General features: G+C 36.9%; 1 protein-coding gene across 1 annotated transcript in view; it reads left to right on the plus strand.

Moving 5' to 3' along the window:
- The window catches only part of LOC116699021 (collagen alpha-1(XI) chain-like), an 89629-nt gene extending 77173 nt beyond the window's left edge, over nt 1–12456 (plus strand). Inside the window, 13 exon segments of the mRNA XM_032531386.1 lie at nt 383–436; nt 2951–3058; nt 3335–3388; nt 4001–4054; nt 4650–4757; nt 5258–5311; nt 5415–5450; nt 5543–5596; nt 6156–6417; nt 8923–9035; nt 9181–9249; nt 9537–9770; nt 10847–12456. Of these exon segments, the coding sequence (XP_032387277.1) occupies nt 383–436; nt 2951–3058; nt 3335–3388; nt 4001–4054; nt 4650–4757; nt 5258–5311; nt 5415–5450; nt 5543–5596; nt 6156–6417; nt 8923–9035; nt 9181–9249; nt 9537–9770; nt 10847–10993 (1347 nt within the window). The 3' untranslated portion in view covers nt 10994–12456.
- Nucleotides 12457–15536: the final 3080 nt, after the last annotated feature.

Consider the following 15536-nt stretch of genomic DNA (forward strand, 5'->3'; position numbering starts at 1 on the left):
ACTTACGTACAAGGTTTTGACCAGAGGCTGTTTGGAGAAAATGCTGATGTGCTTTTAGCTCAGTATGTTTGGAATGTAGGGCAATTTGCTTGCACTGATGTTGCCTGGCCCTGCAAAACTCTCTCTCTCTTTGAAAAAAGATTCAAGGTCAGAGGATGCATCAGCTGAACAATTAGTATGAACATGAAACTACTGCTGGTCAGCAAATGTTGGAGAACTCACTTTTAGAGAATAATTACCTATTTTGTGTTATTTTTAATAGGTTTATGCAAAAGGTTTTGACATGAGGGAGTGTAGTTATTAAGGTAGTTTCTTTAATTACAATAATATATTTGAATTATTCATGTGAAAAAAAAAATCATTTTGTTGTTGTTTTCCTCAGGGAACTGTTGGACCAGCAGGTCAGGAGGGCAGACAAGGAGAAAAGGGATCCAAGGTAAGTTTCTAACCATCTGACATTATCTTTACTTTTACAAATAACAATCACCTAATAATATTGTAGATCTTATTCTTTCCGGGATCAAGGTTGGATAATTGTATGTAAGCAAATGAATCTTGAATCTTATAAGCAACTGAATACATATTTGTGAAATGTTACCACTACTGAATATTTAATATTAAAATTTAAACACCGCTAAATTTACTTGGAAAGCCATCTGGCTCAATTCATGTCTATATGTTCACAGGTTCACAAAGTGTCAAACTGCTATATTATATGTTATATTATAAGTAGCTCAAATTCAATTGGTCAAGTCAAAAATAATCAGATGATCAAATCGGATTGGTGAAATTCAAAATGGTGAAACTACCTATATAATCAATTGAATCAAAATAAAACCTGACAGGACAAAGGTCTGATCAAATTTGCTGTCAGTCACGTGTTCCAAGAAAGGAAAGTTCAGATGATTGACTGGAAACACCAGACTTTCATTTTCTATATCAATTTATTAACAGCTTTTGAAATAGCAAAACTTCACATTAGATTAGATTTCAAATTCAAGTAATTTATTCATTTTACAGGTCCATATGTTTCTAATTATTATTATATTTCCTGTAAAGAACTGTGTATTTTAGTAATATAGAGACAATAGAACAAGTGATCAACTGGTGCATATCCAGTTACTAAATTAACTCTAATAATTTGCTAGCAAACCTTGAGTCAGTGTAGAGCAGGGCAGCTGAACATGCCAAAATGTGAAATTTGTCTACAGGGAGCACATAATTACTCTACACTGTATGGAGAATAAACTCTCCAATAATTAATCAATATTTAAATGGGTTTAAATAGAGATTCTTCCAGTAATTAGTGTTATTTCCAGGAAACTTCCTAGGAAATTACACACGTAGAATAAGATGTTATCAAGTAAAATATTAGTATTAATATTATATTAGTGGTAAAATGTCAAAATTTGGTATGAAAAGGGACCTGTGGATTCTTTAAACAAACAAAAGTTACGTTTACATTCAGTTTTGCTCACCAAAACGCATTGTGTGTATCCTTGAGGTTAAACAAGCGTGTCAAGTGCGTTTCCATCCTCATACAACACACCATTGTGTTCATCCATGTTCAGCAGCTTGCAGTCTTTTCTTCTCAACCTTTGCTGGTGTATTACTGCATTTCTTGTGTGTGTTACCACCACTTGTATATTAGTGGAGCAGTGTGACACCATTAGCAGGACTGTGTATCGAGTGCATGCACAAGATAAACAAAGCAGGGATCCGTGCATAGAAAAACAGCTTTGTAATTTGTATCGCCTGTCTTTGCTTCCATAAATGCCTGCCAGACTTTGCTGCCTAAAAGGCAGTTAATACAAAAATGAAATGAAATGTCTGTAATGATATCAAGGGCAAAGTAACACTTATTCAAACCAGTTTCTGTAATATCCTGCTTTGGTGTACGTTTATGTGTTCACCTCGGATCCTGTAGGTTGTAAAAAAGCAAAGAAGCAGTGGGGTTTCTCGAGGCTATCAGCGGATTTGATTACTTTGTTAAACATGCTAGCGCTTGCACAGTTAATGACCATCAAATAGGAAGAATCTCTGTACGCCTTAAAGAAATTGTTTGTCTCCGAATCAGTTGGATTGAAGGAAAGCACAGATAGAAAACGTGACAAATCTCAAACATAGCTTCACTCTTTCGTTTGTTCTTTGTCGTTCTCCATCCCTCACACACGCACACGCACGCACGCACGCACGCACGCACGCACACACACACACACACACACACACACACACACACACACACACAAATATACAGAGTACATATTCTATCCACTTTCAGATAAAGGATTACAGTTGATTTGATGGAGACAAGGCAAAGCCTGCATGTTGATCCTAAAGTGTCAACTCCAGGCCTAATTGGTTGTCAGAGACATTTAATCCCCTCCTCCTATCATCCTGGGTAATGTGACATCTCGGAAACTTCAGCACATAAAAACTCAGAGACAACAGACGAAAGCTGGTAACATTTTATCTGTTTGAATTTTCGCAAATCCTCGAATCCTTCCAATCTGAGTTTTTTTGTGGAGGGAACACATTGCATAATATTGGACAGTGTGACTTCTGGATCTATGATTTCTTAAATTATCAAGTAGGATAGAGGTTTAAGGGTACCATGTGGAGTTTTTGAGCACCAGTATCACTGTGGAGCAGTGTTTTTAAGAGTGAGTCCTGCTTTTGTTTATATCTGCTGCATAAGGACAAACTTCTGTATGAACACAATGTCCAAAAGATCAGCTTTTGTAAGTGTTTTTTAAAGGAAGAAAATGCATTAACAATGTTTAAGACTCAAGGATAAACAAAATTACATTGTGTTTTAGTTAGAAACAGAATGTAATTTTGTTGCTCTTTGTTAAAAAAAAACAGCAAACACTACCTTTAAGCACCCAGACATGTATGAGCCGGAGACAGTGAAAAGGAGTAATTGCTATTTTGTTCTGATGTTTTACAGGGTGAAGCTGGAGCTGAGGGCCCTGTTGGGAAAACTGGACCTGTGGGACCTCAGGGGGCTGCTGGAAAGGCTGGTCCCGAGGGACTGCGTGGAATCCCTGGCCCTGTTGTGAGTACATTTTATTCATAAAAATCTGTAACTTTTTTTGCCACAGGTTTCACATGACATTCTGATTGAAATGCCACATCTCAGAATTTAATGAATGGAATAAATCAGATGATTGAAAGTTAATGTTCTTGTATTAAAACTACAATTCTAATATCATGGATACCTTTTGGACATGTATTGATTCTTAAAACACAGTTTAGTAACTATAATAACTAGTACTTAGATTATTCTTATGTTATTTGCCAAATACTGTAATCATTATGTCTTTATTTTCAGGGTGAGCAAGGACTGCCTGGCGCTTCAGGTCAAGATGGCCCACCAGGACCTATGGTAAGAAGCGTTTGCCCACCTGCTCAATAAAACAATAGTTGTACTCATTGTTCAGTCAAAACATGTGCTGACTGCTGATACTGCAGCGCTGTTTGCCCACTCCTTGTTTAAAAGTTTGCATGCTTTTAGCCAAATAAAGGACATTGGTCATCTGAAAAAGTTTTTTATGGTTTAATATACCAGGTTTTGGTGTGATAACAATACAGTATTGTAATGCTGTAACAACTAATTGATTAGTCGAAAATTAATTAGTTTTAGTAATCATTTAGAGAAAAATGCTAAACTTTTGCTTTTTCCAGCCTCTCAAATGTAAGAATTTGCATTTTTGGAATGTTGGTCAGATAAAACCTTACATTTTAAGGCGTCACCTTGAAATGTGGGAAATTACATAGGGCTTTTTTTATACTATGAAATTGGTATTTTATGGACAAAACCATTAATCAGTTAATCATGAAAATAGTCCTTAGGTGCTCCCCTGAAGTATTACTTACAGCATAAAATTTGAGAATGGTCCCCATGAACGCAGAGATCTGCGACGGCTGCCACTGTAAAGTAATGTGTATTCATTTTGCTGTCAGTTATGCTTCACAAACTGATTATTTCCCTCCACAGGGACCCCCTGGACTTCTTGGTATGAAAGGTGACTCTGGAGGGAAGGGAGAGAAGGTAAGACATTATTACGATGCTAATCTCAAATTGCTTTATTGTGGATTTCTCATATCTCCTTATGCGCCTTATCGGAAGCTTCCAAAGTAAGCAAACATCTGGGCCTATTGCCTGTATCTCTTTGTTCAGTCTCTCCCAGTAAGGATGAAGAATGCCTCTGCTCTGCACCGTCACACAGTGATCTAATGCAGTGATCTAATGCAGTGAATGAATATGTATAAGTCCAATAATATTGTCGCTGGGATGGTCATTGGTTATATGCCAGCATGCAGTAGTCAGACACAGATAACAGTAACTCTGCCTAGCAGCAGGTGCCTTTTACCATTGTTAAATCTGACGGCCCCTATAAACACACTAATTATTTATAGGCAGAAACAAGACTGTACTGAGGTTGTGTGGCCAGACATAAACTGTGCATAAACTTGCACTTTGAAAAACGGTTTTCATTTTCTGCAGATGATGAATGAGCAGAAATTAAACTTTAGTAGATATGAAAATTACTTTTTGTCTACTGCATAATTGGTACAAATATTGTTTTGCTCTCTAAATTTTGTCTCACTTTTTGTTCTTTATTTTTCTTCCGTGCCTGTGCCAGGGTCATCCAGGTCTAATTGGTCTGATTGGTCCTCCTGGTGAGTCTGGAGAGAAGGGAGACAGAGGATTGCCTGGACCTCAGGGTTCTGCAGGTGGCAAGGGTGATGCTGTAAGTGTCAGGCAGAGTATGCTTTATTAAAATACACTCTCCATTGTCTCCACTGGTTGTTAATCTCAAAAAGTCATAGCGCTGTATGTTAAGTATTTTTTAAAAGTGTGACCTACTTAGACTTAGTGATTTTTTTTGTTGCAATTTGAACCTCTAAGTTACAGTATTTTATTACAGATATGAAGACATATTAGAGTAATTAGGGCTGGATGTTGTTGTTGTTCATCGACATTCAGTGAAATCATGTCGGGATCACATAAAAATAGCACCATTTTAATCTCAGATTATTTTAACATAAACTAAGTTTGTTTTACATGTGTCAAGAGTATGTTCTGATGTAATACATAACAGTAAAACCCATTTTGAATCCCCACTGAATCTGCCTTTTTTGATTTTGCATGCTTTTTGTGTGCATTTGCATTTGGACAAGATCCACCATCCAGTATTTTAAATGAGACATCTATTAATGGCATTCTGACTCATCTGTTATCTGTTATAAGGGTGGTAGTGGTCCCCAAGGTCCTCTTGGCCCTCCTGGTCCCCCTGGCCTTTCTGTAAGTTCCGTTTCGTTATTGACCAAAATATTTTTCCACTTTGTAACATCATGGCTGTTGTTCATCTCTTAATTTTCCTTTTTCTTAATTTTCTTTTTACCAGGGCCCTCTAGGACAGAAAGGTTCCAAGGGATCCACCGTAAGTTGTGTTTTTTTTCTTAACCGTGTTTTGATGCTCTTCATTGCCCATTATGTGTTTCAATTATATCAACGGCACTTTGTTTTTTTCAGGGTTCAGCAGGTCAGAAGGGAGACACTGGACTGATTGGACCACCTGGACCACCTGTAAGTTTGTTATCAATAAGTTTTACCCAAGCATAATTGTTAAACACATTATACTCTAAGAATGCTCTAAATGTGCATGAACTGTAGCATTATGATGAAATGCTGTACTCACTAGAGTTAAAAGAATTAATCGATTAGTCAGAAAACGAATCAGCTGTTTTGTTTATTGATAAATCATTTCAGTTTTTTTTTTGTTTTTTTTACATTTGCTGGTTCCAACTTCTCAAATATGAGAATGTGCCATCTCTTTCTGCTTTATAATTATGTAAACTGAATGTCTTCGCGTTTTAGTCTGAAGATGTTTTGGATCGAAGATGTTACCTTGGGCTGTGATAAATTTAAAAGCCTGTTTTTTTTCATTTTTGAATGAACAATTTGTTGTGTAAATAACTAGCAGATTAAACAACTAAAATAATCGTTAGATGCAGACTGAGCACTGACCAGATTCTAGATTCTTCTACACTGGAATTGACAAAGGCTGTGCACACTTTGGAAAACATCCCTTGATAAATATCTCTCAATAGCAATAATGTGCTTGACCTTAACCTCTGTGTTGCAGGGTCCACCCGGTGACATCATCCAGCCACTGCCCATCCAGCATGCTGCCAAAAGGAACAGACGGCAAGCTGAGAAGCAGGAAGACAAGGCCATGGCAGACTACGGTGTAGATGGCCTCGGTATGGAGGGAATGGAGGATGTCTTTGGATCCCTCAACAACCTCAAACAGGACATTGAGCGCATGAAGTTCCCCATGGGCACCCAAGACAATCCTGCCAGGACCTGCAATGACCTGCACCTCAGCCAGCCTGACTACCCAGATGGTAGGGTGGAGACAGGGTTTATATTAGTAGTAGTCTATATCCACAACCTTACACTTCCGGTAAGGCTCTGTTGCCAACGGATATTCTGCTGGATTTCACTCTTTTAGGCCAGTTGTCCTTTTATCTTCTGCTTTCTTTGTGTTGTAATTTGAAACTACGGTTGATGTACCGTACTGATCCTCAGATCTCTGCAGGGTAAATTCAGACAGCTAGCAAGACTGGCTGGACTGTCCAATCTGAGTTTTTTGTTGCACAACTAAAACAACTTTTGAATGTACACATTTTCCACCAAAAGAAATATATCTTCCTGAGACTATTTATCAGCGGCACCGTGGCTCTGCCCGGTGCTTAGCATTACCCATGACAATTTCGATTGGTTTAAAGAAATGCCAAAAACCAGAGCACATTTTTCTACTATCTCGGAATTCTGTGTGGACCAGGCAGACCCTCCTCCACAGCGCTGTCTAAGAAGGTCTTGCAAAACAAGACTATATTAGTATTAACCAATGACACAATCAATAGTAGAATTTGGTCTACAGTTGCAGTCGTTGCAGACAATAAACATATAGTATAGGTCAAGTGTCATACACAACATGTATTCTAGCCTATTCTATTCTATTTACATTTGGAGTTTCAGTTTTATTATAAATCTCTTCCCACAGGGTCCTCTTACTGTCTTGCTGCCAAATTCCTGACAAGAGAGAGAAGTTAAAAAATGTTGTCCTATTCATCTGAGTCACATTTAAAAGCAGCAGCAAGAGATTTTTATGTAATTTTAGTGTCTGGCCTTTGCCTCTCAGTTTATTTATTTCAAGAGGTTGTTGAGCAGTTTGAAAGGAAGACTGCAGGCACTACTTAAGAAAATATTTAATTTGCTTTATTTACATTTAATATTCTCTTAAAAGTCAGTAGCATCAAAGCAATCAAAGATAAGGCAGTAAAAGACAAAGGTCTTTGTAGTAAACATTATAAAAAGACATTTGTTTAAAAAAGGTCGCTGGTCACTATCAGGAAGACTCAACATGAATGTAACTCAAGTAATAATGCAGGTTTTACATGTAGTTTTTAGTTTAATTATATTATTTGTAGGGCTGGTCACCAAACGTTGATACTTTTTTTGGCAGCAAACTACGTTTTGTTGAAGTCACAGTGATTCAAGACAATGCCGATAGAGTGGTTTTAAGTGTGGTTACAGTTATTCAAAACTTCACACAGACAGCGATATGATATTAATGAAAGCGGTCGCGGTACTGTTGACATTACACTTCCTCTGAGACAAGCAGGCACAACAGTGGTTTTGTGCCCTGATGACTGACTGACAGGCTGAGGTTTTGAGAAAAGGCAACTTTATTTCCACAGCACCTTTCATCAACAAGGCAATTCAATTACATTCCTTTGCACTTAAGTTAGTTCTCCATTATGGTAGTGCAATGTTGACAACAGGGCAGTCACCAGGTTTGTGTCATTATGCAGTTTGCACTAAAAAGTCTAAAATTCCTTTGCATTTTAGTCAGTTCAATATTAGCCTGTACACAATATCATTTGATTATTTATTTACTACTCATAATATGTTCATGTTGTGGCAAAAAGGTCTCTTTTTTTGTTAATTTTGGTGCAATTTGGATTGATACCAATCCTGAGTATGTGACTGCCGTACCCCTGTCCAAAAGTACAACTAGTGTTATTAATTTTACTTTGAGTGAGCAGTGTTACCAAGATTTTTAAATTTTGATAACTGTTTTGACTCACAATTAAGGTGGAAAGTAGAAGTTTTGTGTTTATTGTACGTATTTATGTTGATGTTGAAATGGATTTTAAACATATGGTTTCAGAAAAAGCATTGTTAAGCAACCGGCATTGAAACTGACGTTTCAAAATTGGCACCGGATCGAAAGATTTTGAACAATGCCAGCCCCAATTATTTGCCAGATTAATATATAAATGCAGGAACTAGCATTCCCCTTTTCACTGTGTCTTTTGAAATAAAAGTAGGGTTGCATTAACAGTTATTTACATTGTCTATCAATCTGCTGATTATTTTCTCAATTAATCAATAAATAGTTTGATCTATAGAACATCAGGAAAATGTTTTTTTAAAGTTCCCTTCACAATATCCGAGACTAGAAGGTGACATCATCAAAATTGTTTTGTTCAACCAGCAGTTGAAATCCTCCCAATATTCAACTTATTATAATGTAAGACAAATAGAAGAAGATAGTTCTCACATTTTAAAACCAGGATCTTAATTACACTTTTGGAAAAAACAAACAACAACAACTAGAAATCTGACATGCATACTGCGTTTCAGCAAAAAGGAATACACTACCGTAATTGCGTTACTTTTGTAATGCGTTATTCCCAACACTGCATACTACATCAGTGTATTCTGAGACAGTTGATGATATAAACACTAAATAACAGCATTAGTATTTACTTTCTAGGAAGCTAATTCTGTGCTTCTTGCCCGTTCTTTGGCTCTGTGTGATGGCTGTGTTTCTCTCTCAGGTGAATACTGGATTGATCCAAACCAGGGCTGCATAGGAGACTCCATCAAAGTGTTTTGTAACTTCACAGCAGGCGGAGAAACGTGCATCTTTCCAGATAAGAAATCCGCAGGAGTATGTAACAGGCAGATGTTAACATCTGTTAAATACAGTATCAGACCTGAATTAAATGGTGTTTTATGTAGCTACTGCAATAGTGTCATGTTTTAAAGTTCTCCCATTGTCATTCACTTTATTTTGTTGCTATTTTTCATTTTAGGTTAGAATATCCAACTGGCCCAAGGAGTCTCCAGGTTCATGGTTCAGTGAATTTAAACGTGGCAAAATTGTGAGTCCAACCACATGACTTTTTCTTTGGTTATTTTCTTTTCTATTACCTCCCCGTGGACGTTCACATCCTTTTTATATCAGTTTTTTCTATTTTGCAGCTTTATCACTTTGCCTCATTTATGGTAACTCTTTCACACCAATCTCTCTCTTCCTACTCGACCTTCCTCTGTAATAAATCTTCCTCCATTCTTTTATTAAACTATTCTGTTCCTTCTTTCCCCCTTTTTCCATATCGTTTTTTTTCCCTTATTCCCCTTTTCCTTCCCTCCATCTCTCTGTCCCCAGTTGAGCTACGTTGACATGACAGAAAACACCATCAACACAGTGCAGATTACCTTCCTGAAGCTGCTGAGCTCCTCAGCACGGCAGAACTTCACCTACATTTGCCATCAGTCCGTGGCCTGGTACGACGCCAAGGCTGACAACTACGACAAGGCGCTGCGCTTCCTGGGCTCCAACGATGAGGAGATGTCTTACGACAATAATCCCTTCATCAAGCCGCTGATGGACAGCTGCTCGGTAAACACTCATTTTCTAACTTTCAGTTTGCAATTAAACTTTTACTAAATCCCATGAAATCCCCCTAATCCTCACAAATATGTAGATTGTTGTAGGAAAATGTCATACAACATTGTTATACAGCTACAGACCAGAAGGATCTGTGTTGAATCTGGTACTGGTTAAGAAAACATGTCAATCCTCTTTGCATTTACAATATTTAATGGTTTGTAATAAAATGTGAAGGTATGGTTGAACTGATTAGATGATTAACCAATTAGTCGATCCCCAACCTTTTTTGATAATCGATTAACTGTTGAATTTTTTTAAGCAAAAAATGCTAAACATTTACCGGTTCCAGTTTCGTAAATTAGAATATTTAATGGATTTCATTGTTGTTGTTTTTTATTATATTAAATGGAATATCTTTTGTTTTTTATGTTGGTCTGACAAAACAAGCAATGTGGCTTTACTTTAGGCTTTGGGAAACTGTGATTTTTGATGTTTTTTATTTTTTATTTTCTATTTCATAATCAAATTGATTAATCAGGAATAAATTGGGCAAATGAATCACTAATAAAAATAATCATTAGCTGCAGCCCTACAATGCCTATGGTATGTAGTTTTTGTTGATTTTACAGCAGTTACTGTACTTACTTTTTCTTACAATTACATAACAGCTGTAAGACACCTTCTTTAAATTATTTATTATTATTTAGTTTGTAAAATGTTAGAAAGAGATCCCCAGGTAACATTGTCATTGTTTTTTTTGATCAACTTAAAAAAAATACTATTGAAATTGTAATTATCTAAAAAGAGAGAAAAGTAGCAAATCTTGATCATTTCAGAAGCTTGTTGTCAAAACAGTTCACAGTTGTCTGTCAAGCGACAACGCTGTTCTGCTCTTTCTAGCTAAACATATGATCGTCTATATTATCTCTCCATCAATTCATCCATTTCCTCTTGATGCTTTTTCAACGTGATTGGCCCCCACTGTTTTTTTTTCATTAGAGAAAAATCTTAAACAAACGGAAAAAAGATTTTGTGAACCATAATGCACCACCAACCACACAACTGTCTTTCCTTTGTGTTCACAGCTGAAGCAGGGCTATTCAAAGACTGTGATGGAGATCAACACTCCCCGCATCGACCAGTTGCCCGTCATTGACGTCATGCTGAATGACTTTGGGGAATCCAACCAGAGGTTTGGCTTTGAGGTGGGCCCCGTCTGCTTCCTTGGCTAGACACACCCCTACTCCCCGCTGAAGGACAGGGTCAAAGGGTACATATTTACGCCCACATGCTGAGATCCGACAATCTTTACCTTCTCTCCCTGCGAAGCAAAAAAACCTGTGTTTTCTTTTGTTGCCCGAGAAGATCCACTCAAGCCCGGAGAAGAAGAGTGCCCCTAGGCCCTGTCATGAAAGCGCATACCAGGGGAAACTACTCCTCGCCCTTGTGGGGCCAGAATCACATGACTTTAACTTACATGTTGTAATGGGAGTGACATCAGGAAAAGGACATTTAATGCCGTGGCGGACAGTGGCGCACCTTCGGCAACAGGGAGAGGATCCACTCACCCCAAACCCCATCCTCCCTCTCTGGATGCTCCAGGTGCTGCTCTGAATAAAACCACAGTGGTGCTTTTGTGCAGAATCACAAAACACTCAAGGTGCTACAAAAAGTGCTCTTTTTAAAACTGTAATTATTATTATTATTGTGTACAATATTGTGCCTTTCTGAATCCACCCTAAAATCTTGCATGTGCCCCAGCTCTTAAGTTTAAATAAGTATTTGGTAAACAATATAGAAAAAAATCTAATGAATATATTTGATGTGTGTTGGAATCAAATTTGCTAATAAAATATCTTTTGAAAATATTCCAATTTGTAAAGTACAAAATAATTATTTTGTAAATAATATAAATTTCAATATTTGATTTTTATGACCGCTAACACAACTGGGACAAAAAACACAACCCTTAAAGCATTTTGTCTTTTTTCATGACATACCAGTTGGTATGCCCATCAGGATATTAAGCCATGATAAAATGAGATAGTAATATAAATATTGTAAGAAAGGGCTTATTCTTCCAAACCTTATTCACCCAGATGTTATATTGTACATCAGTTTCTTTTAAAATATGTGGACAAATTTGGCTCTTCAACCATGTTTATATATTGATAACACAATCAAGTTTAAACATGATTTGTGGGTGCTAACTTACAATTTTGTTTTGTGGAGTTAAATTGGTCCAATAGTGTCCAAAAGCCCTGTCAATTTTCTTATTTGTAATGAACAAAATGTTTCATGTGCCTTGAATTGTTCCTTCAAAAATATTAAAACTGGATTCTGAAAAATGTCTTTATTGGATTGTTGGCTATTTGAGTGCAACGATTAATGTTCTTTTTGTCCTGCGCTGCCTATACATATCACCTTTCCTTCGCTATTCAGAGGATTAGTAGCTCCAAGTGTTTGCGTTCATGTGGTTGATTCTGCTGAGCCCAGGTGCTGTGATCTCTTTCACTTTCCTTCTCTGAATCAAATTTGACTTTGATCATGATCTGTTTGCATCTCCACCTCTTTAGAGTAAAGCTATGATAGCATAGACTTCGGAGCCCCTTTCAAACCTGTGTAATTACAGTATGTTTACAACCTATGTACAAATGAAATAAATGTTTGGTGCTTTGCCAAATGCACACTGCAATTGTTTGCATTCACTTACAGATGATCCTATATTTATAGATAATTGAGTCCGTTGAACCAGTGTCTACAATACAAAATGCAAGGTCACACAATAAATGCTGAGATCCTATGTTCCAATACTGGATGACAACAACACTCCCCAGGGTGATTATACTTCTGGTGCATCACTGTCTGTGTAGAAAATAAAGTCAGACCAAATGTCAGACAGAGAATCTTCAGAGGATAGCAAAAAAAATTAATTGGATTTTAGTACACTTGCCTCACAAATGCTCCTTTTTTAGCCCAGTTATCATACTGTTACATAGATATATTCTGTCATAACAGGCAAAGTATTCACTTTTCAGCACAGATATAACGCCAATCAAATGATATGTATATCAAACAACATGCCGGGTCATTCCAAAGAGTTCAGTTATCCACATACAGACATACATTTGAGATGGTATGTGGTATCTTAATTCCTATTCTTCACTGTCAAATGGGTTGTCAATTTTCTGGTATCACATGAAGTATAGTTTACGACATACAAATTAATATTAGCTCACTGTAATGCTGCTGAAGCATCTACAGCAAATGACCATAATTATCTTTTCTCCCAGGGTGTTTGTCATTTTAGCAAGGGTGAGGATGAAGTAACAGATTAGGTTCATAATAATGAAGATTGCACACCATGGACTTTACAAAATAGATGATTTTCTGTCACAAAAAACAGTTTGTTTCTGTCTACCTGTAGTGATGGTGAATGCAATGTAATGTGTAACATTAGCTCTACATTAATTTAATTTACATTTACATTAATTTAGTAATTTACTACAACTCACTTTTGACAATTGTCAGAACAAAATTATTTTCCAAGAAAGGGATTTTGAGGCAGAGTCACAGTCACAAAGATACTAAAAATAAAATTTTAATTTTGTTTATTTACGCAGTGTTACCGTCCTTTCTTTGATTCAATAGACCTTGGTTGTAGCTGGCACACAGTACAGCATTACAATAGCCATTGGGCTCACCATATTGGTCGTGAAAAACATTCAAATCTTTATTAATTTTCGTTGCTAACTAAAAAACTCACATAAACAAACTTCTAACACAGCGTTGTTATCCACGTTTCAGCTGTGTTTTAACCTATATAGAAAAACTGGCGTTTTTAACTGGCATGAAGTCTTTTTTTCATTTTTGGCTTTCTATTTGCTGTGTGAATCATTCTGTTATAGCTTTCTGTGTGCACTTCATAAACCTGAATGTTGTCATAATGTTTTGGTCAGTGGAAGCACATATGGTGATGAGTAATTATTAAGTTTGTGTGCTTGACAATTTTGTTTGGGCTGTTGGCTTGTCATCATTCTTTAAATTGATACAGAGCCACCTGTTTTTCATCTTTGCAGGAATAACAACATGTTTTGCTGGTCAAAATGGCTGCAGAATCATCACAAGGAAAGGGAAATAAGGCTGCCGTCTAATGAGAAGATAGTTGCTAGGGTAAGGGGCAGCTTGCTTCCTCTAAACGTATCTATTCCAAACTCTTGCCTAAAGCTAGTCACAGCCGATCTGTTGGTCAACATGCCTAAATTATTCTGTCAAAATTCTAGGGCTGCCATGGGCTTCAGTCACATCTGATGAGAGTCAGTTTTCATAGAAAGGATAAGTGGAACTGTTAAATCTTCTCATATTCTCACACATCTTATTCTTCTATTCTTACATATTTTCTCTACCCATTTAATCCTTCTAAGGGTCATGAAAGGCTGAACCATGCCTTAGCATGAATAAAGCCAGAGGACAAGAAAGCACCCTAAAAAGTTTCCACTCTGTATGAAGACTAACAAGGAGAGACAGACAATCACATTTAAGTCAATGGACAATTCAGAGTCTCTGGTTCATCCTGGGTGGTTTTACAATCAGAAGAAACACCAGAAGAAGCCTACACACAAAACAACAAACAACAGAACAAAAGATATACTGAGCCAACTCACCACATTTATTCTTTTATTATTGTACAGTGTTTTTACTTAGTTTCCCCTAAAACCAATAATTAAGGCCTCTCTTAAGAAAATATGAATTTACAAATAGCTAATTCTAATCTTAAATGTGTGAACCTATTGTTACCTAAATGAACTAGCTAGCTAATGTTAATCCACAGAAAAAGGTTGTCTATCTAGTCCTATAATTATATTGCAGTCGAGATATATAATCTCTCGACTGCAATTAGTACAAAACTCTGCAGCCAGAATTTTAACCCGTACTAACAGGAGGTCTCACATATCCCCAATCCTAAAACATCTTCATTGGCTACCAGTGTCTTATAGGATACATTTTAAAATTTTGGTTTTAGTTTTTAGAGCTTTACATGGCCAGGCTCCCCTCTATATTAGTGACCTGATTCAGCGGTACACCCCTGTGCGTGCTCTGAGGTCTGTGGATCAGAACCTGCTGACTGTTCCACGCACTCGCTACCGTACTGGAGGTGACCGATGTTTCCAGGTTGTGGAATGACCTTCCACCGTCTATACGTTTTTCTGATTCTGTTGATGTCTTCAAATGCAGACTAAAGACGCATTTATTTGTTCAGGCTTTCAATTAGCTATTTGTGGGTTGTTATGATCATGTACTGTCTATGCTTTTATTGTGTGTATTTTATTGATAGTCATGTTTTGTTGTGAAGCACTTTGTGGCCTTATGCCTGTGAAAGGTGCTATATAAATAAACCTTTACTTACTTACTTACTTACTTTTATAATTGACTGTAATGGTACATCTGGGTTCGTTTTGGCCCATTAAAGTTAATTTATGGGCATTAAAATTACAAGTATAGAGTAAAAAAAACGTGTACATTTGTTAGTGTTACTTAAGTTAAATATCTGAGCACTTCTCCATCACTGCATGCAACACACTTTATCCTTAGAACCTTATACTGTTTACTGTAACACTGCAAATCATACTATGTACACTGTTGGTTGAAATACTTGGACAGATGGGGCCAAAGTCTAGGAAGCTAACTGACATCAAGCTGCTCTTGAGCAAGACATCTACCCTTCAACAGCTTAATAACTGTTAAATGACTGAGAGTAGAAAACGTCTGTTGTAC

Source organism: Etheostoma spectabile, chromosome 12, assembly GCF_008692095.1.
Source record: "Etheostoma spectabile isolate EspeVRDwgs_2016 chromosome 12, UIUC_Espe_1.0, whole genome shotgun sequence".
NCBI classification, from domain to species: Eukaryota; Metazoa; Chordata; class Actinopteri; order Perciformes; family Percidae; genus Etheostoma; species Etheostoma spectabile.